This window comes from Dendrobium catenatum, unplaced genomic scaffold (genome assembly GCF_001605985.2).
Source record: "Dendrobium catenatum unplaced genomic scaffold, ASM160598v2 fragScaff_scaffold_0, whole genome shotgun sequence".
NCBI classification, from domain to species: domain Eukaryota; kingdom Viridiplantae; phylum Streptophyta; class Magnoliopsida; order Asparagales; family Orchidaceae; genus Dendrobium; species Dendrobium catenatum.
Genome location: NW_021318462.1, coordinates 164,145 through 186,693, shown reverse-complemented (window position 1 = coordinate 186,693; position 22,549 = coordinate 164,145). Strand labels below are relative to the sequence as shown.

The following is a 22,549-nucleotide window of genomic DNA, read 5'->3' as shown; positions in this document are numbered from 1 at the left end:
CGTAAACTTAAATCCAATTCTTTCTCTGTTTTGCTTTAACAAAATTTCGCCAAAGAAGGGCGCGATTAAAATAAATTAATAAAAAAACATAAAAAATAAAAAGGGCGCGATAGGGAAGAAAGATTGTTGTCTTCGTTGCGAGCTCCTGTCTTGACTTTCGATATTGCAAGAATGTTGTTGTCGAAGGGGACGAAGAAGCTTCCTTGAGCGACTCCTTCAAAACCCTACTTTACGCCAAGCAGGTGAAGCACGTAAAGACGAAGCATCAACGAGGAAACCTTGGGTACTCACGTGTTGGAGACAATATTGATGCTGATATGTTGCTTGCGTGCTAAGATGGGCTTGACATTAAGGTTTTGCACTATTGCTCGCGTGTTGGAGACGAACTCAATGCCAAAATGATGCAAAGGATTGATGAAGAACTCTCACGCAGCCTCTCCATCATAAGATCAACGCGATCCAAATAGAAAAAAGTACTACTTGCATGTGTGTGGGTAGGGACAATAGGTTATCCATTGTGTAATATAAAAAAAAACCTAAATTAAATTTAGGTATTTGAGGTGATGCCTTAACACGCTTTGAGACGTATGCCTTGTATGAAAAAGGTGTAATCTTTACAAGAATTGGTGAGGCTTAAGCCTTGAGACGCGCCTCAAGGCGCACACCTCGGATGGGTTTTTAAACCATGAGGCCATATAGTTCCTTGTTTAATCTACACACCATATTTTTTTGGGCTGAAGTTGTTTAATTTTAGTTGGGGATCGATTTAAACTTCTTCAAGATTCCCATGTAAAAGTACATTTTTAAAATCACATTGTTGCATAGACCATCCATAGTTATGAGTCAAAGAAATTAGGATGCAAATTTTATTCATTGTAGTAATAGATGCAAATATTTCTTGTTAGTCTATCCTATAGGATTGAGTATATCCTTTTGTTACTAACCTTTTGTTATATGGTTATTGGCTTCTATATGCTTTGTATTTTATTTTGCAAACACATTTGCATGCTATAGATGTTTTTCCTTTTGGTAGCTCAATAATGTGCATTTTAAGGCATTGATCTCTTTTCTTATGACGTTTTTTCAATTTTTTCTTTCTATGTTTTCAAATAAAGTTTTTAGAATTTTAAAAGTATTTGAGTTGATATTTATAAGGAAGGCTTTATACATAAGAGAAAATTTTGAAAAGAGGCATGAGTATGATCCTTATTATAGGAATTATTTGACTCTGATTTCGAGACTTGAGCTCTCTAGAGATTTTGGATGGGCTTTATCCTTTTTTGTATAGACTCAAAGGGCTTTAACGATAGGAGTAATGCATTATTCTTGGGTTTGTGTAGTTCAGATATCAAGAAAGAAGTTATTAAATTCATTAGTTTTTTTTTCCCCATTTGTTTGTTTTTCCTTGAAGACAAGTTTAAGTGAATAAATTTTATCTTTCATCAAAAGTGACATCTTTTTAAGTGAAGAATTTTTTTAGTGGTCGGATGATTGTATTTATACCCTTTTTAAGTGGATGAATATCCTTAAAAATCATGTTTAAGTGCCCTATGATTAAGATTATTCTGTTGTTGTTTGTGATTTAAACATTTCACTTTTAGAAATATTTTGAGGGAGTTAAAAAAAAATGTGTAGAAAAAAAAATTAGCAAGTTAGTTGAGGGAGCTTGTATAATCAGTCATTTTTTAGGGTATTCTATTAATTATATTTATGGAGGTTCAGACGGTTTCTCTCAAATATTGTTTGGGAACTTGATTTTGGAGAAGTAAGAATCTTGATAACTTCTAGGAGATGCTGATTTTTCTTTCTATCACCTCTTTTTGTTGTAGATTGTCAGGATGGATAGATTGGTGAATAATACTGATGTGAAACGGAAACGTCATTTACTTGCTTAGGTGGCAAGATTAATTAAATCCCAAATCAATTTGGGGAGAGAATGGAAATCTGAAATTAAATTTCAGATTAAGTGATTTGGGAGGGAAAATTAAGTGAAATCCAATTTTGAATTCCCAAATTAAAGAGGAGGATTATTGCTCATTCAATTGGGAGAAAGTTGGGCTGATTTTGTGGAGTCATTAATGTGATTAGGAGAGGGAAGGGAGGCCATTAAGGGGCCGGCCACATGAGGAGGAGAGATTGTTGTCACTTAATTATTTGCCTTTTAATTCTTGAACTTCAATTGATTACGCATAAAGTTTTAGTAACAAGCTTTGATTCAATATATCAATTAATTTCAAGTGCAATTCACATTTCATCGCATGATAGTTTCACATCAAATACATCTATTGAGAAAATTAGATAAATTTTGATTAAAATAATCTTGAGAATCATCATTTTTTTATGGTAACTTCAAATTAATTTTTTATTATAAAGATAAAAGGTTAAAAGAATATGGTTGAAATCAGTTTTTTGTTTGATAAGATAAACCTATATCATTTGAGTGCAATCATTAATGAATGTGACATATCCTTTGGATTAAAAAATATTTGATATTTTTTAGTGTCCCGAAATATTAGAATGAATTATCATAGGAGTATAGGATCTGGATGCACTTTCAGGAAAGGGAATTATATGATATTTAATAGTTTCACTTTCATAATGAAAATTTTTAATATTAAGATTTATAAAAAATGAAGGAGAGAAGGATTTTATGGGGATGTCCTAGGCTATAATGGTGGTCCCAAATAGTGTTTTTAATTAGAATAAATATGAAGTAGGATAAGTATTTATTCTCTACCAGTAGGTATAACAAATATTTCTCTTGCCCTGCCCCATTGTCCTTTCTGTAGTAAGGTCCTAAAATATATAATTACAAGTAAAGAATATCACCTTAATGTTGTGGTCTAGAAGATTCCCTGCATGACTAGGAAAATGTAGCATATTATTGAGAATAAATGTTGGATAAGTAGTATTTTTTTTTACTTACAACAGTGATTTGGAAGCCTTCAACCACTTTAACTTTGCTATTGCTACTATAAGTTTTGTAGGTTTATGAAGTATTGGTATGGTTTATCATGTAATAGTGTGTCAAGCATTACCATCATTCTTTCTTCTTTGGTTTGTATGAGTGAGAAGACCTCCTTTAGGGATGGTTAGTTCTCTTTCTCAAGATTTGAATATGAATTTGGTTGAATTCAATATTGAATCATGCAAGAAACTTAACTTTTCTTTTCCTACTTATTTTTTTTTAGAGTCACAAGAACATCCCTACGCCTCATCTTCAGATCTTGGTAGTAACAAGAGTGACATTTTTAATTTTTGAGTGAGTATGATTGACAACTTTCTAAATAACTTAACCTTTCTCTTCCAACATATTTTTTTTAGAGCCACATCATCCTTACACTTCATCTTGATATCTTGGTAGTAATAGGAGTGACATTTTTAATTTTTGAGTAGGTATGATTGACAGCTATCTTTTTTTTTTTTTTTTTTTTGTGATTTTTAGGAATATGTATGGTCAACTGATTTTAGGTATCATGGGGTGTTCCATAAACATGACATAATCAAGGATTTTCTTTATCCTAAAGTTTAAACTTTTCTTATTTCAAATCCGGGGGAGGATTAACCAAATGGTGATTTTTTTTCTTTTCCTTTTAGAAATATTTTCTCAATTTGACACTATAGATAATTTTTGCCATTCAAATGATATCAAGATTTCGTTTGGGATGACTTTCTTATTGCTTCTTAAAGTAGATTTTTAGTACAAAAATTTTAGTAAGATAATAGTCTCAAACGAAGCCCAACTTTGTAGCCCTTGAAATTTCTCTTTGGTAGGATTAGTTTAGTTTTCAACATTTTTTATTGTCAACTCTTTGAAAGGAAGTCGAAAAAAAGTAGACATGATGATAAGAGTAAGAATGAAAGAGAGAAGAAAAACAAAGGTTAGAAGATGGTCTCTTAACTTGCTCTGATATCTTATAAAAAAGAAGTGGCTAGAAAACTTGGTTTGCTTATTCATCTCATGTGTATTTACGCAAATGATGCCTATAACAATGTAGGAAACCATACAATTCTTAAGGGGAGAAATAATTACAATAAATTTGAAATATAACAATTCTTCTTGTATGGCTTGGCTGCCGGCGTCCAAGTCATCAATCCTTTGGGCAAACCTTCCAAACTAAGCCCACCATCATGCCTCCGCCGGAATTCCTCTCCAATTCACGTATCTGTTGGAGCAAATATTCCAAATTAGTTTTTGCCGTATACAGGAGATAAATACAGGACTGAAGGGCAATAACTTCCTTGATTATGTGTATGACGTCGGTTTATGCCTGCTTATAAAGTTTATTAAAGTATTTATTTGTATTCTCAACACAATCTTATTCGTATCCTAAGCTTTCAACCCTAAATCTATTGGCTAGTTTGATTTAGAAAATGTTTTGGATATTTATCATGTTCTTGATCATTAGTGTTGATAATTGTCTCTTCTTCAGGCTGAGAAAGAGAGAGACAATTATCAGTCATGAAAACAATTCACATATATTCTAACTGTTTGCGCTGAAAAGGTCTCATATATTCTAACTGGGATAATCTTCAGGTGCCAGTTACTAATTTTTTCGGATCAGTCATGAAAACAATTCACACAGACTCCCCATTCAGAGTAATCTCTTCCCAACCTAAAGTCAAGGAATCCATATTTCTGGGTGATGATAAAGTTAAAGAAATTGACAAAAGAAATATAAAGGTAGATTCTTTTTCTCCCTATGTTTCTTATTGTGGCGAAGGCTTTCTTAAAAGCTAATTATCTGATGCTTGCAGGAGAAAAGGTGTAGTTTCCATCTCTGGATGGAGTTTCTGCAGAAGAAGTTGGTAGAGAAGGATGATTCTGATATAATAGTAATGTATGGTTTTGGTTCCATGATTCTATTGCTTATTGTCTCCACCTGGTTATCAGCATGAAAATTTTGAATATTGTTACCACTTTTAACCCTGAATACACAACTGATTATTTTCAGTTTTCTATTAAGAAATATTTGTTGTTAACCTTAAAATGGCCCCTTATTGTAATATTTGACAAAAATTTCTGCCGAAATTTGCATATGGTGATTAATGCTTCCCTTGATTTTCTCTACACATTATTACACAAATGTTTTCTGGTGCGCCAAAATTCTGCCAAATACACAACTCTCCTTGGCCTATTGGTTGAGAGCTTAGACTTCCAACTAAGAGGTCCAAGGTTCGAGTCTATATGTATGCGTTGTGTGTGTGAGTTTGCCTTAAATGGCCTAAATGTCCCAAAAAAAAAAAAAATAGGTAGAAACATTCCGAACCATGCAAATTGGAAACTAATAGGGCAAATATCCGCCAAAACTCTCATTTTGCAAGCCGACAAACAACCTTAAGGAATTTTTCTCTTCCATTGTCATTGCCTCGAGGGATTATCGCTTCCCCTCTTTTCGACAACTTCGTCGCTGTTCGACTTCGCTGGCTTCTTCGCCTCCTTCGACCTGTTCGACTTTGCCTGCACGAGTCGCTAGCTTCTTCGCCTCCTTCAACGACGTTCCTTCCTGTCGGACGGGAAGTCACGACAGTTCGACGATGTTGGATCGGAAGTAACGACGGGAGCTTGCTCGCAGCGAAGGTAACGATCTTTCACCACTTTAGCGCGCTTCTTCGGCAAAATCTCGTAAATCGGCCTGGGATTTACGAAATCCGGGATTAAGGAGAAAAAGGTTGAAAACGCCGTGAAGTGGAGCTTAGACTTAAAAGGATTGCAAATACAGGCAATGGTACTATACTCATCACACTGCATTTTGTGCTCTGTATATTATTATCCTATTCTTCTTTTGTGTTCGTAGAGAAGTTATAAAGGTAATATGCTGATTTCTCGTAAGTATTGCATCCATATCAGTTATATGGCTATATATTCTCACAAATAGAAACTAGAAATAGGCTAGAAAACATGTTTCTCTTTGTTCAAACACAAAACTGAAAGAAGATAATGGATGTGGATCCAAAGTTAATTTTCTTGCAACAATTAATTGTTGAATTATTATATGAACGATATTCGAAAAGTCTAATGCGATGCAGACCATCAAACATTATATTTTCATCTTTTGCAGTAAAAAAGCTTCAGACAATGCCAGCCTATTCTGCTAAAATTGCTCAAAGTGCGACTAGCAAAGCTATAACTAAAACTGCTAAAATGTAATGAAGTCAGCTTTGCATGTGATTCGCATCATCCTGATTGTCCAATAGCCTTACAGATGGATAATCTCCTTTAATTCCTGTGAAAGATATATGTAAAAAGATGCGCTTTTTTCTATTCAAGCAGTTTCTATGTTACTAGGATTTAAGTTTACCAGCTTTTGCAAGTACGCTTTAGCAATTCAAGCTAGCATTTGGTGGTAGTCAATAATTTGTTATACACATGATGCAATTTTGATCTTTGTTTTTTTCTACAAGACTATTGAAACAAATGTTTTTATGCTTCTGCCTACTTTTAAACATGCATAAATTTTCAGGATTGCTGATTTTGAGTGCTCTTAATTCTCCTTTCTTTTACTTCCGAGATTCTATTACTTGTGCAAGTGAAAAACTTAAAAGAGTTGTGCAAGTCAAAAAGTCTAAGATTCCAGTCGATATTTATGGAATCTGATTAGCCAAAAACCTCTTTCAAAAATGATTTATGGCCACCCAAATTTGTTGAAGAATGTACTTTCTAACAAATTTTTGTATTTTATGGCGGATCATACCATCGGTACTTACCAACTATCATATAGCCAAAAATCCATTAGAAATTTGAGCGGATTGAAGTCAAAATTTTTTGATAGAATTTATATCAGATGGCCGGATTATCAGCGAGAAATTCACTTATAACTTGATGATAAATTTTTTTTGGCAACCATTCCCCAATAAATTAATTATCTACACATTGGTCGTCAAATATAATGTTGTGCATGTAATGAAAAATAATAATATTAAACATCATTAATAAAATTTACTTAAACCAAACCAAATATTAAAGTTATAATATGTTATCAATTGTTTATTTTTTACTCTTATTTCCTTGCATTAACTCCCCTCCTCACTTCCTCTCATTTGTTCGCTTCTTCCTCATTGTCTTCAGATACAGTCTATTGTTAATCCTCATATGTTATTGGATTTGTTTATCTTTGTATCCATATGAGCTTTTAGATTCTCAATCATAACAGCTATTTGGCACCACATCATCTCTTATAGCTCATCCATCCCCTACCAAACTCGAATAGGGGGTTTGTGCATCATAATTTATGCTCTGAGACCTAATCTATAAAATTTACCCATACTTTCTCCTCTTGCCTATGTCCACAGGCCATAATCTAACTATTGAGAAAATCCACTTGAACAAAGCCTTGGCTTTATATATCTCTAAGTTGTATGTACTAATCCTATGAAAGATCAACATTTATGAGATTTTTTGAAATATTAAATAATTGTGTTCATCCTTCATAATATTCATATTTACACAAATTGCATGCAATTTGTTATCCGTCCACGACTGGTACAACTTACTCTAATGTCCGGATATGAAACTTCATTGTGGTAAGGTCTCTTCCAAGCTTATATTTCTATAAAAATATTAAATAAATTAAAAGAAGTATTAGAATAAAAATTCAAAGATAAATTTCTGCTTATCATAATATCATCTTTGAGCTATGTTCCATACATGGTATTTGAGTCATTAGTTTGGAGAGAGGTGCAAGTGCCCATGTTGAATGCCATCATATGCAATTCTAATGGATTTAAAATATTTATGCCTTGTTTGAATTTATTTTGTTTTTATTCTGTTCTTATTTTATGTTGTTTTGGTTTGGTTTCATTTTACTTTTCTTCTGCTTTTGTTTTCACTCAAAAAAAAAAAAAAAGTATTGGGATCAGATGATGGTATTTACTCTCTTTTACAAAAACATAATTGAAAACATAAAACAAAAAACATTAATCTTCAACTGCATAGTTTTTTCTATAATAAATTGCAGCCAAGCACTAATTATTCTAATTCACCCTTTTTAAGTCCTACTTTTATTAATTTATCAATGTAATCATAACAACAAGCCTTTATCCCACTCTGAGGGTTCGGCTTCTTAAATATTTTTTGTCTATTGTGTCCTATTAAAAGTCAAATTCTCATTAATAAAAAAAATATTTTTAAAAGACTTTTTAAGTCTTTTTATGTCCATCTCTATCTTTCTTAATATAGGTTGACTCTAATACATTTACTCTGCTAAGATGGACATCATAAAGCCGACATCTTGTGTGACCAAACCATCTAAGATGACTCTCCAATCTCATTTGCCACTGGAACTACTCTAACATTTACAAGTATATGCTTAAAAAGGGTTAACTAGATCATGAAGAATAAGGCTGACATTTGCATTCTATCTCTAAGTGTGAAGCTACTCATCCACCTAAGCATCATCATCTTTGCAACACTTAATTTTATGCTTCTCTTTTAATGGCCAACATTTTGGCCAACATTTTGCACCATAAAACATTGTGGGTCTGACCACTATCTTATACAATTTTCCCTTAAGTTTGAGGGGGTACTTTTCTATCACACAATTGGTCTGACGCATTCCTCCACTTCAACTAGCCAACTTGAATTCTACTAATAATATCCTCATCTATTTCACCATCACTTTGAACAATAGACCATGATAACTAAAACATGCATTCTTTGTAATAACTTGATCACCCAATGTTACAATCCCACCATTAGATCTATTACAAGGTACATCTGTGATATCTAAAACATCCATCTCTAGCCTTATCAACTAGAAGAATATCATTATTAAAAAGCATACATCATGGTACATCCTCTTGTATATGTCTAGTACGAACATCGTTGACTAAAACAAAAAGATATAGGCTTAAAGCTTATCCTTGATATAATCTAACTAAAATAGAAAATTCTTAAATCAAACAACTATATGTTTGAACACAAAAACAGCTCCTGTATACATATCTTTGATGACTTGAATATAAACATTATAAACTCATTTCTTTCTTATAGCCCTCCAGAGCACTTCTCTTGAAACTTTATCATATGCTTTTTCTAAATCAATAAATATTATATGTAGATCCTCCTTACACTCTATACATCTCCATCGAACCTCTCAACAAATGTACAGATTTTATACTAGAACTACCCTACATGAATCCAAATTGATTTTAAGAAATATAGCTTCCATATAGGAACCAAAATACTTATTCTCCACTCATTTGGCATCTTTTTAATTTTTTAAATAATATTAAAAAGTTTAATAAGCCAATAGATCTTTGATCTCCTAAGCATTTCTGTACATCCATTTAATTAATAAATTATATGGTTAATTGATCTTGAAATTAATCAATATATAATTGATGTGCCAATTTAAATTTCATTTATATTTTAACCATCCAGGGTTTACTTATCATACTTAAACAATCTTAATATTTTAACATAATCAATTACTCGTTGTATGAATAGCTAAAAAAGGCTCTGACAATCATTAAATAATTCTCTAAGAATTAATTACCATTAATTGAAATCATTATTAATATTACTTTATTAAACATCTAATTACAAATTATTTTGTATTATTAACTGTTTAATTAATTAGTTATCCTAAGTCCAATTATAATAATCAAACACTAATTAAACTAGTAGCTCAAGATATCCCTGTAAAAAAAAAAAAACGCTATCCCTGTTTTGCTATACCTTTTAAGTAAGATTGCTAAGGACAACACCGCATAGTTGGGATGAGACTAATGAGTATAGTATTAATACTTAAATATAAAAATGCCATGACCTCTGCCATTGATTTTAATGAAATCTTTGAGGGTTCTACAGGCTATATATATTCGTGTAAAGCGCCACAAGACAACCTACTTCATACAATGCGATCCAACCGAGTCAACTTTAGACATCAAGCAGAAGTTACAGGAATTGGTTGATCAGCCAACTAATAACCAACGGCTAACCTTGGTTTCAACTAATGAGATATTGGATGATTCAAAGACCTTAGCTGAGCAGAAGGTACTGAACTGGAACAAAGAATTTGGAGATTTTTTTTGTTCGATCAACTTGACCAATCTTATAGGCCTGATTATCTGGTACGATACTATTGTCTTTGCAGGTTGAGAATGATGCCATTGTGGCCTTGACCCTCAAGAAAGGTTTGCTCTTCATCTCATTAGTTAGCATGTGCTTAGATGTTAATATTTTTTATGACTTGCTTTTGATTGCTTGTGTTTGATTGCCATTCAAGTGCATTGAGTAGTTTTTCTCTCTTTTCGGTCTTTTTTCACCTATTATGTTTTGGCAAATACTATTATTGATACAGTTCTTTCTTACTTTTGCCCCTAGGTTCCGTTTATCAACTTCAATTGATTTAAATATATTTAAGTTTCTATGCGATTCAGTTCTTTGGACTTCTTCAAGGTCCAGTAGCTTAAATTCAAAATTTTTTAACAATTTCGCATCTATTGAGCTATAGTTTTTTTTGGGAGGTTGGGGTGGGGGTGTAAACTTTACCATCAACATCTAGATGATGAAGAGAAGATTAGAGAGCATTTTGATGGCCTTGCTTTCCGTGTTTCAACTTGATAATCTGTTTTAGAAGTCATTGCTGGCCTAAGAAAGCTCATGAACTATATCTCTGTAATGTTGTTAGTTGAAGAAAAGACGTGATCGTTTAATATTTCTCAGCACCCCATATTCTCCAGGTTATTGTTCTTTGCTTCATTAGCTTTGTGGATTGTCTAGGCTATAGACGGGGATGATATTTATGCTTAAAATTGTACTTGAAAGAGAAGGGTTTTGAGAATGCTTCGTGAGGGCTGATGTACTTGCGTAGCTATTGAGTGGAATATTAGAAATAGCTGTAAGGCCAGCTTTGCCATATGGATCAGTCGTTGGGAACAATGAAAGTTCAATGAGCAGGTTTACTGTATCAGATTTTATTTTTTTTTTTAAACAAGAAAGGAAAGTATGAAATTGCTACCACAAATGAAGGTAGCAGAAATTGATTAGTAGTCTTAAAGATGGTCAGTACATGTGTGATGTGGCGCCTTTAACACAGTGAAGTATCATTTTGATGGAGAGACCAACAAGGGGTAGGTCTAAGATTACATGGTCTGGTACTGTTAACATTTTTTTGGGGAACATTTAGTCCAATTAAGGCAAACTCACACACACATCGCATACATAGGACTTGAATCCAAGACCTCTTGGTTGATAGCTTAAGCTCCAAACCAACATATCAAAGTGAGCTATGTTGGTACTGTTAGGATTTGACTTTTTTTTTTCTTCGCCTTCTTTTTATATGAAAATCAAAAGCACCAGAAGCAATTCCCAACTATTTTTTTCCTTTCTCTATTCTTCTCTTTCACAGATTTCAAAATTCCTTCCATGTGTTTGTTTCTGTCCAACATGCTCATCAATGGAAAGCAGTCTTTCTCTCTGTAGAATAAAAGATTTCATCCCTAAATATTCTCTCTCTCTCTCTCTCTCTCTCTCTCTCTCATCATATCTACACCTTCTGTTTCCATCCTTATGTATCATCTTACTAACAAGCTGATAAAAACCACAGATTTGACGTCAATTGCAATCCCCTCTGTATCAGGCTAATCTTTTTCATGTTGGGCCTATGCTTTTCTATTTCATGAGAGAGAAATTTCTATGTTGATATCCTACTTGTAACCAAAATCAATTTTGGCATAAGGAAATGCAACTGTATGAACTCAACAACAGCTTTGGGTTGCTTTGTTATATTTTTCGGCGGCGAACTCTTCGGCTGTCCAGTCGAGTCTACTTCGAGCAGTCTTGCCGATTTCTTTTCCCAAGAGCCTTTTTTTTTTCTTTTGAATTTTCTCAACTGTGCATATAAAAATTGTTTTTTCTTTCATTCTTTGATTAGTGTGACATAACTACCTTCATTACTACACTATTTCTCCTTTCCATGAAGGTCTTATTGGCATCTTTTCTAATTGAGTTTCTTCTTAATCAGATGACAATGAGTTTGAGGAAGTTTACATTGCAAGGGTAGAAGACTTCACTTCATTCTCTTAATTAAATTTATAATAGTCATTAATTACTTTGAACAGCAGCTTTACAATATGGTTTATTGAGATGTCAGACTCAAATATTTGGAGATTAATTATCCTTTTTATGTTAAAGTGTATGATTAGAATGATATGTTGAGCCATTATTTCTGAATTAAAAGTAGTAATATTACAACTTCTTTTGAGTATCTTTCTCTGCAATGGAGCTTTAGGCTTCGTTTGGGACAGCTTTCTTACTACGTTGCTCTTCAGAATATAACCTCAATTTCTATTTGATTATTATTTTTTTTATTACTTTTAAACAAATTTTATATCATGAAATTTTTTACAACAGTTTTAAAAAATTATTTTTTCTATAACTATTTTGCAAGGCAGTAAGAAAGCCGTCCCAAATGAAGCCTTAATTTATTTGATCTTTTTATGGAAGGGGTGTTCTTACATGTTAGACTTCAAAATTTCAAGTTAGTGCTGAATTTTTTCTTTTTTTGCAAAATTAATTTCTACTAGGTTTTTTATTTATTCTTAGAATACTGAATTTTCTATATTTACATCTACCTTGTCCAAAAGTGAGAATTCCTTTTTAACTGGAAGAACACTGATAAATGAAAATTTTAAAACAACCAAAACCTTGGCGTTCATGGAAGCACTTAATTAAGGCTTTATTTGGGATAGTTTTTTTTTTTATTTTTTAAAATAGTTTTTTACTAAAAAAATTATTAATTCAAAAAAAAAATTTTAGAAAGTTATTTTAAAAAACAGTAAAAAAGTTGTCCCAATTTGTGATATTATTTTTTATTATATTTTAAAATAATTTTTTAGTACAAAAATTTATAGCTTAAAAATTTTTTATTAAAAAAATGTTTTAGAAAGCATTAAAAAAGATGGCTCAAATGAAGCTTAAAGTAGCTAGTAATTGATGAGGAGAATTATATGTTAGCTGATGCTTATGGTGTTTGTGAAAAAATTAAATTAAATAAATAACTTATTATTAAATAATTTCCCTTAAATAAGTAATAAGTGTTTGTGAAAAAGAAAAAAAAAACTAAAAGATGGCCCTCTATTATGAATTATTAGCAAAATAAAACTAGATTATCTCAATAATAATTTATCAGAAAATAATAAAGTATCATTTATTGTTGTATAACGATATTAATTTAATAAATAGATATTTACTTATTCTAATAAATTTTATTTTATTGCAAATTACATAAAAAATAAAAAAAGAATTAATTTTTTTTATTAATCTCACTAATATCAATTGCTGCATTTATATAGGCAAAACACAATGGAGAAAAAAGATTCATGTAGCCGACCCCACGTAGTGGGATAAAGGCTTGATGTTGTTATTGTTGTTGTTGTAAGTAACTAGTAATTAAATAAATAAACATTTCAACATTAATGAAAGAGTACTAACAATAATTTTCGGTTTAAACATACAAATGAAATAGTTCATAGCTATTCTAACTTCCTATTCTTTCAAGGGTAATACAACTAGTTCTTTTTCTAACTTCCTATTCTAATGAGATGAGAACAGACTAATCCCAAGTCATTAAGAACACGCTCATATAGAAAAGAGTGTTTTCCTCAAGAATTAAAAAAAATACAAGATAGTGACAAAAAAAAAATCACCACATTTGATGCCTCCTTCACCTTCTACTGGATCAAATTGTATGCCATAGGCTATATTGGATCTGCATTGGCTACTGCCATGGACTCCCTCCAAACTCCTCCTGTTGATCCACCGAATTACCTAGTTCAAACCTACCTTCGATCCACTATGGGTCGAGGATCCTTCATTAACAATTCGGGATGGGGCTCTTGTTGGTTTCCTCTGGCCCTAGCTTCCACCAGCCACATATCTACCCTCTGATTTCCTTATAGAATATTGAGCATGTAATAACCTAAAATTGAGAAAAAGATTTTAAAATGAAAATTTGGATAATCTGGGCTAGAGGGCTGCAACACTATACACGACATCACGACGGTATTGGGAAAGCTCCGCCGCGATGATGAGCTCTTTATTTTATACTAAATTTGAGAGAGGCCAGCAACGTTGTTGCGCTAAATTGAGAGCGTTGCGGCACTGGACACTGAAAAATATTTTTTTAATATAAATTTCTCCACTCAATTATTCCTCCCCCCTCTCTATAGCTGTTGCGTAAGAAAAGGAGGGGAGGAAGGGGGGAGAAGGGGGAAAGAGAAGAGAGATAAAAGTTGCTTCAGATCATTTTTGTTTGTCATTTTAGTTATAAGATTTCTTTTAATAGAGAGGAAACCCAAATCCTACTCTGAATTTCAATAATTTTGAGTCCTACGATTTTAATATTTCCAAAATTAATAAAACTATACTTTCTTTTTATTTATCAAACCTTTACCAGTAACTTTTTTGTATGTGATAGATATAAATTTTATGAGCATTTTGACTATAATATTATTGAATTTTACTAGGCAAAATGATATTTATGATTGTTTACAATTAATGTACTTTTTTAGATACTTTTATTTTACTGATCATATTGATTTTTTATTGATGTATTGATATTGATTATTAATTTCATACCAATGACTACAAATATTATATTGATTGTAATGAGCTAGCATACTGATATTTTTGCCTTGCATTGGAAGTTTTGGTAGTATTAGGGTCATGTTGGATTTTTTAAGCTCATTATGTAGATTTGATTGATTTTCAGGTTCAGGAAGGTGATCAAATGAGTGGGATTGATCATGTCAGATTTACACGTTTAATTTATTATATTGTATTTTATTTTATTCTTTTGTAACCAAAGGGATTATAATTGATGGATGTTATAGATTGAACTTCTAGTTATTGTGTATAGATTTTGATTTGTGATGTATATTAATAGATGATTTGATGTAAAGATATTTTTATTATTTTAATTGATATAAAAAAAATGAAATTAAATGCTTTGGTATACTAATTAAAAATAAAAGATATCTTTTTTTTTAGTATTGGGATGTTACAAATTTGTTATAGAGTAAAGGTTATTGAAATAATTGAATTATAATCAGAGTAATATGATTGATTATGAGTGGAATAGAAGTGGTTAGTATAGATTTTTTTTCTTTACATTTGATTAATCAATTGCACATGTGTGTATGTATATTGAGTTTGTATGTTTGATTGATTATGAAAGAGAATTATATTAGTGGATAGATGGACCCTAGTGATCAGGTTATACATAATGATAGATTGCAATAGTAACTTCAATGAGTTCTGACAACTTACTAGTATACTTGCACATATAATGAGTTATGCACACAGTTAGCAGACTAGACATAAGGAACCAGAAGAGGTTAGACATTTATAAGTGTTTCATAAATTGAAGCCACCATTATTCAAAGTATTTATAGAACCACATATAACATAAGACTTGTTATTGAGAATTAAAAATATATTTGATAGTATGCAATATCCTAAGACTATAAATGTGTTATTGATAATATTTTTATTGAAGGTGAAGCAAACAAGCTGGTGGATAGGACAATAGCGAGAAATTTTTTGAGAAAAGATGAATGCAAATATTATTTGGACAGAGTTTGTTACTATTTTTAAGAATTTGTTTGTGCCTCCATAAACTCAATAACAAATATAAGAAGCCTTTATAAAGTTAAAATAGAGCAATAAGATAGTGATGCAGTATGAAATATAATTTATTGTGTTAGCTAGGTATGCATCTTAATTGATTAGCATAGTGGGAAAAAATGCTATAATTTTTTAAAGGATTGAAGGATGAATTCAGACACATATTGGTACCAATAAGAATTTAAAAGTTTTTAGAATTGGTTGAGAGAGAAAGATTTGAGAAAAGTGATTTATCTATACCATTGTTCAATCATGATATGAGCAAAAAGAGATCATGAGACAATATGACCATAAGAGATAGTAGTAAAAAGAGAAATAAATCTTCAAGCAATAGGAAAGGATTTAAGACAACTTAGAGGAGTGTATGAAGTGTACACGATGCCCCCACAACTACTGGAGCCAATCACATGCTTGCAGCTTATTCATAGCGTACCCAAACTCGCGATGGCCACGCTTTCTCCCTCACCCTCGGGTCTTCAATTTGCATAAACATCGCTCCCATATTGGCTCTCAACTTCCAGCAAGCTCACGTCTACACCGTGCTAGTGCCCGAATCCCTCACCTACGAGCTCGCACCCACACCACATTCAACACGCACGCATATATCCCCGCATGCTCGCATTTGCATGGACCCACATGGATGCCTTACCGCATGCACGATGACACACTCTCTTTTGCCTTCGCTCGCATGGGCCTGAACTGATAGCACTTCGTTCACACTGGAGACTAGGAAGGAGATTCAGATTATCCTTATTAGCGGTTTAAATCAGGTCAACCCGATAACCTAGTGGGTCAGGTCCGTGTCAAAATTTTTAACCCCTTTATATAACAAGGTCAGGTTTGGAACCTACTTGGACCCAGGTTAACTCCGGGTTCAACCCAAACCCGACTGGAAAACCTATTTGATACCCCTAATTTCAAGATTTGTCTCTTCTCAATTATGATCTCACCAATCACCATCACCCGACTACGATGCTTTCAACCTCCATCATTGATTTTGGTCCTTCCAACCTTCATCGTCGACTATGATCCTTCAGACCATTATCACTCACCGACAACAGTCCCTCCAACCACTATTACCCAACTACGATCCTTCCAACATTCGTCCCCCACCAACTATGATCCCTTCGACCACCGTTGCCCGACTGTTACCCTTCCAACTTTTTCCAACTGTGTATAGTCTCTCCGACCATCAACTCATGACTATGATCCTTTAAACCTCTATTTCCTGCTATATATAGCCCCTCTGACCATAGTTACTTGACTGCAATTCTTCTGACCTCCATCATCTGCTGACTATGGTCAATCCGACCACCATCGTCGAACTATGATCCTTCTGGTCACTTTTACATGCTAACTAATATCCCTCCGATCACAGTCGCCCAACTATAGTCCTTCCAACCTCCATCTTCCACCAAATATGGTCCCTCCAAACATTATAGCTCGATTACAGTCTCTTCAACCATCGTTGCCCGACTATAGACCTTCTAACCACCATCGACCACAAACCATGATCTCTTTGATCAACATCACCCAACTACAATCCTTTCAATCTCCATTTCCCACCAACTTTGGTCTCTCCGATCACCTTTGCTTGACTATAATCTTTCCAACCACCTTCACCCGCAATAGTTCCTCCAATCATTACCGCCCAACTACAGCCCTTTCGAACTCCACCGTCTACCGACTATGGTCCCTCTAACCATCATTATCCGACTACGATTCTTTTAACATACATTACCAACTACAGTCCCTTGAACCTCCATCGCTTATCATTTATGATCGCTCTGAACCTTATCATCCAAATATAGTTTAACGTATCAAATGAGTAGTCCAATACTCCCTTGAGAGTAGCTCTCGCATCATTGGATTCTCCCAACTCGAATCATGTAATGTGTTAATTATAATGTATATTTGTTATATTGAGCCAATACCTTCCCTCAATGAAAGGAATCATTTGTACTCAATAACCAATACTAGTGGAATCATTTTAACTAAGTCAGCCCCATGGTTTTTCCTTTTCTCAAAATTTTCATGTTAAAAATTTATTCTCTTATGATTATTACACCTCTTTCTATATCTATGTGTGTATTGGATCTTATTTCAAAGATAGGATGCTAAACTCTATGCCATAAATATTCTAACATATAACAAGTTTAAACAATATTACATTATCATATGTTCTTGTGTATTGTATATAAGCAAAATTTTATTTTCATAATATATTTTATTGCTATAAAATCATCAAATATATTATTAAGAAGTATAAAAAAAAAATTTATTTTATATGTTGCAAGGCATGATTAATTTGGGGCATCAAAATAGCTTAATTTTGACATCATTGTGGCACTTAAATGCTTAATGACTGCTCCATGATAAGGAAAATCAATATGAGTCATCCGATGGAGCACTTCAAATTTAGCCTTTATCTTCTCCATATTCACGAGGTATGTCACTCTAAAATATCTACAAAGGAACCCCCTCTTCCCATATGAAAGGGGGCTCGGGACCTTTGGTTAGAGATTGGAGAGAGATCTGAAGCTTCAAGGATTCTAGAGTTCTACCCAAACACCATCATTAGTGAACTTTCATTGACCACCATGGGACCACCACTCAATAGTTGACCGTCGCTAGACCTCTACCCTGCAACTTACCACCACCAGACCTCTGTCTGACCATCGATTGTCGTCGGACCACCACCCATCCGTTGATCACCGTTAGACCTTTGCTCATCGATGAATCCCTCCAGTCATCCGCCTAGTTTCCATCGACTATGGTTTCTCCAACCTCTAGTACTTTTCTAAGATAATCCCCCTGATCTCCTTCACCCGTTTACTATGTCCCTCTGACAACTGTCGCACGTCAACTATGGTTTCTCTGACCTTCTTTTCCCGCTGAATACGAGCCCTATGACTATCATCATCCATTGATTATGGTCTATATGATCTCCATTGCCTGTTAACTACTACCCCTCAAATCGTTGACTTCTATCCCTCTAACCTTTGTTGCCTGTCAATTATTGTCCATCCAACCAACGTCACCCACCAACTACGTTTCCTCCGACCACCATCGCTCACTGATGACCTTTCCTATGAAATCTATCACTCATCGATTATAGTCCCTCTAACCTCCCTCGCTCGTCGACTACGATCCCTCCAACCACCATCATTTGTTACGGTGCTTCAAACCAAATGAGTAGGCCAACACTCTCTTGAGAATTACTCTCATATTATTAATTTCTTTCAACTTCCACCATGTAATATGCTCATATATTTATTACTGAAAGTTAGTTAGGGATGTTAAGCTCTTATGAACTAGCCCGAGGCTAACCAAGAGGGGGGGTGAATTGGTATTTTAAAAATTCTCAAATAAAAATCACAATCTAAACCAAAAAATTACCCACATAAAATAAAGTACAATTATTAAATACATAAATGCAATAAGAAATAACACACCATATTTTATAGTGGTTTAATCAACTTGACCTACATTCACTCCCTGAAGCCTCTCCTCCGAGTATTGCACTAAACTCAGTGACTCCCTTTTTGCTCATACAGTAAAGCAGAGAAGCCTTTACAAAACTCCTTTCCATTGACTCTGGTGAGGTAAAGAACTTGACCTCCTTTCACTTCCTCCTGAAGCAGGCAAAGAACCTCGACCTCCTTTTGCTTCCTCTTGAAGCAGACAGAGAACCCAACTCCTTTCACTTTCTCCTAAAGTAGATAGAGAACCTCGATCAATCGCTGAAGTAGACCTCTCTAGAATCTCCAAGGAATCAGGGACGATGAATGGAGAAGATGACTCATATCCTTGCTTAGAGCAACCTTTATGAACCCCTCACAAACTCCCCCTCATAAGATCCTCTCTCTCTCTCTCTCTCTCTCTCCCATGCTCTCCCTCTCCTCTTGGCTCTCTCAGGTCAGGACAACAACAAAAGATCCAATCTTGAGTAAACAAGAGATCTTATATAGAAGGGCTTCAAATTTTCCCTAAATTGCAATTAACTTACAAAGATCATGTACGATTTGTATAAATTTAGCTCAATCAGCTAGGATGATCTAGGGGAGGCTAGACGATTAGAAGATTTATTTATTCTGATCGTTCAGGATGATGGGCACATCATCCTATATGATTAGTTCAAAATGTCAAGTATTGTCTAGATTATCGCTCTATTTGGTCGGACTTTTATGTTGAACGATGAAAAAATAACTTATCTTCTAGGATGATTCTTAGATCGTCTTGTACAATTAGTTCAAATCAATATATATCATCTAGAACATTATTCTGTTCGTCTATGAAGAAACTAAGATTTATTTAACTGATTGTCCAGGATGATCCTAAGATCATCCAAGATGATATGATCGATCAATTAAACCTTAATTACCTTTCTTAATTATCAGACTAATTTAAGTATAATTATAATGCATCATCCAAAATAATGTCATATACGATGTTTAAAAATAATAACACGCCTAAAAAAGTTAGCAGCTGATTCTTTTTTATTTGAGCATATCGTCTAGGATGATGTTAATATCATTTAGGATGATTTGCTTTATTCGACTGGCTTAACAAGGATGCCCTAATTAGGGTTTCTATTTTTAATTGATTATCTAAGATGATTTTAGATTGTCCCGGATGATATGATCAAAAATAAAAAAACTCTAAAATATATAGAATTTTTTCCCCTGAGTATGTGTGTGCAAGATTACTTAGCATTAGGATCCACTTTATTACATTTGACTCAAGAAAATATTAAAACACTTGAAGTATACTTACAGACTAACTCAGTCCTAATCTACCCAATCTTGAGCTGACTTGATTTACAATTGTCCTTGTGGACCTGAAACATTTGCAGGCAGGGTAATAGTATGAAAGCAGAGATGTCAGAAATATTTACTATCATCAAAATTATAATTCATGAATCTAGACTTTCAATAATTATATTGAGCATAGCCTTCCCCCCCAAAGAATGTTCGCATTTGTAATTAATAATAAATATTAGTATACTCATTTTAATTGGGTCAGCCACCGTGATTTTCCCCTTTCAGAAATTTTCATATAAAAATATTTGTATCTCTTATGACTCTTATACCCTCTCTCTTATTTATCTATGTTAGATCTTTGTATAAAGCTTGGATGTTAAACTCTATATCTCTCTACCACCATGAATGTTCTAGGATGCAATAGTTTGGCACCATATATGGGGAATGATTCTTGGTTAGGGGTAACCTTTATTATAAAATTGAAAGTTCATTCATGTTAACATCCTGAGTATGATAGTCCCCTTATTATGATATGTTATCATGTTCAAAATAAGTATTTCAATATTAAGGCATCCTCACTGTAATAATAAATATACATTATCTCCCACTAACTACTAGCCATCACTACATCAATTTTATGGGAAACAATTCTTTGATTAGGGGGGTACAGCTTTTGCTTATATCTTGAGAAGTTGTTCATGTCAATGTCCTGAGCATGGTTGAAGAAATATAATCCATTTACCATGACCTATTATCATGTCCAAAAGAGTTTGTTCAATATTGAGTGCTTCTTCATTACAATGGCAAGCAAGCATTATTTTATCACCTCTCGACCATCAGTCATTATTGCATTAATTTCATGGAAACTAGATTTAGATTGGGGGGGGGGACATTGGCTACAATCTCGAATAGGACATTGGCTGCAATCTCGAATATAATTATGGTCAAGAAAGTCCCTCTGATTTGTTACTTGTCAAAAAAATAATTTTATTAGCAAAGCTTCTGACCAATACAAGAAGATTTCAAGTGAACCCTAAACTATATTCAGTCCCTTGCTGGACTTCTACTCATTGGGCAAGATCATAATCCAGGTCTCAAAAAGACAGTAATAGTTTAAAGACAAACTAATATTCACCTTCAATTTGGGATGCACGTAGCATTCACTCCCTTCAAATCAAGGTATAATCGGTCTCAAGGGTATTTGATTTAATCTCCTTGCATATAAGTTAGTTTTATTGAGCAATGCTCTGATAAACGATCTTGAATATATAAAACATCTTTAATGAATTCCCTCAACCTCTTCCATATAGGTTAATGCCATCAACCAACACTTTAGCAAATAATCTCAGATAGGTCAAACATACTTAATGGACTTATCTATACCTCTTCCATATAAATTAATGTCATCAAGCAATATTTTAACAAATAACATCGGATAGGTCAAATAAAACTTAATTATAAATCTCTCCTGACCTCTTTAATATAGGTTAATGCCATCAAGCAACATTGGAAAATAACAAATAAAACTTAATTATAAATCTCTCCTGACCTCTTTAATATAGGTTAATGCCATCAAGAAACATTGGAAAATAACTTTGGTTATGTCAAGCATCCTTGGTAGATTTATGTCGATCTCTTCCATACATGTTAACATCATTGATCAATGCTCTGACAAATAACCTCGAATAGGTCAAACATTCTTAGTGGATTCCCTCGATCTCTTCCATACATGATAACATTATTGAGTAATATTTTGATAAACAATTTTGGATAAGTCAAACATCCTTGATGGATTTCTCTCGATCTCTTTTATAAAGATTAACATCATTGAGTAACCCTCTGATAAATAATATTTGGCATCTCAGACATTCACAGTAGATTTATCTTGACCGGTTAATACCTTTAAGTAATACTTTGGCAAACAACTTTGGATAGGTCAAACATCTTAGATGGATTTCTCATGACCTTTTTTATATGACACTTTGAAGTATCTCCTTCAATTTCTTCTTCTAGAAAATATCATAGCCATTTTCACCATTAAGCCTTACTCAATTGGCATCATTATTGTGATGCTAGATTGTTACTATTGGCACACCACCTGACCCCCTCAGTTGGGTTGTTCACTATCAACCCATGTCAACATGGATGCTTACTT

At 33.4% G+C, this 22,549-nt stretch overlaps 2 protein-coding genes across 2 annotated transcripts in view; both read left to right on the top strand.

Moving 5' to 3' along the window:
• Positions 1-5,073, top strand: part of LOC110094649 (putative GPI-anchor transamidase) — a 33,905-nt gene extending 28,832 nt beyond the window's left edge. The window contains exons 9-10 of the mRNA XM_020819918.2: positions 4,538-4,684; positions 4,759-5,073. Coding sequence (XP_020675577.1) covers positions 4,538-4,684; positions 4,759-4,899 — 288 coding nt within the window. The 3' untranslated portion in view covers positions 4,900-5,073. The remainder of the gene's footprint in view (positions 1-4,537; positions 4,685-4,758) is intronic.
• Positions 5,074-5,482: 409 nt separating this feature from the next.
• Positions 5,483-12,212, top strand: LOC110094653. The gene is made up of 4 exons (XM_020819922.2): positions 5,483-5,729; positions 9,812-9,997; positions 10,098-10,137; positions 11,970-12,212. The coding sequence occupies exons 1-4, from the start codon at positions 5,727-5,729 to the stop codon at positions 12,029-12,031; spliced, it is 291 nt and encodes a 96-aa protein (XP_020675581.1). The 5' UTR covers positions 5,483-5,726; the 3' UTR covers positions 12,032-12,212.
• Positions 12,213-22,549: the final 10,337 nt, after the last annotated feature.

Bases quoted from the DNA above. Each gene is read 5' to 3' on its own strand.
- LOC110094653 (XM_020819922.2), top strand. The intron at 9,998-10,097 runs GTACTGAACTGG...TTGTCTTTGCAG, and splicing joins AGACCTTAGCTGAGCAGAAG to GTTGAGAATGATGCCATTGT. The intron at 10,138-11,969 runs GTTTGCTCTTCA...CTTCTTAATCAG, and splicing joins GGCCTTGACCCTCAAGAAAG to ATGACAATGAGTTTGAGGAA.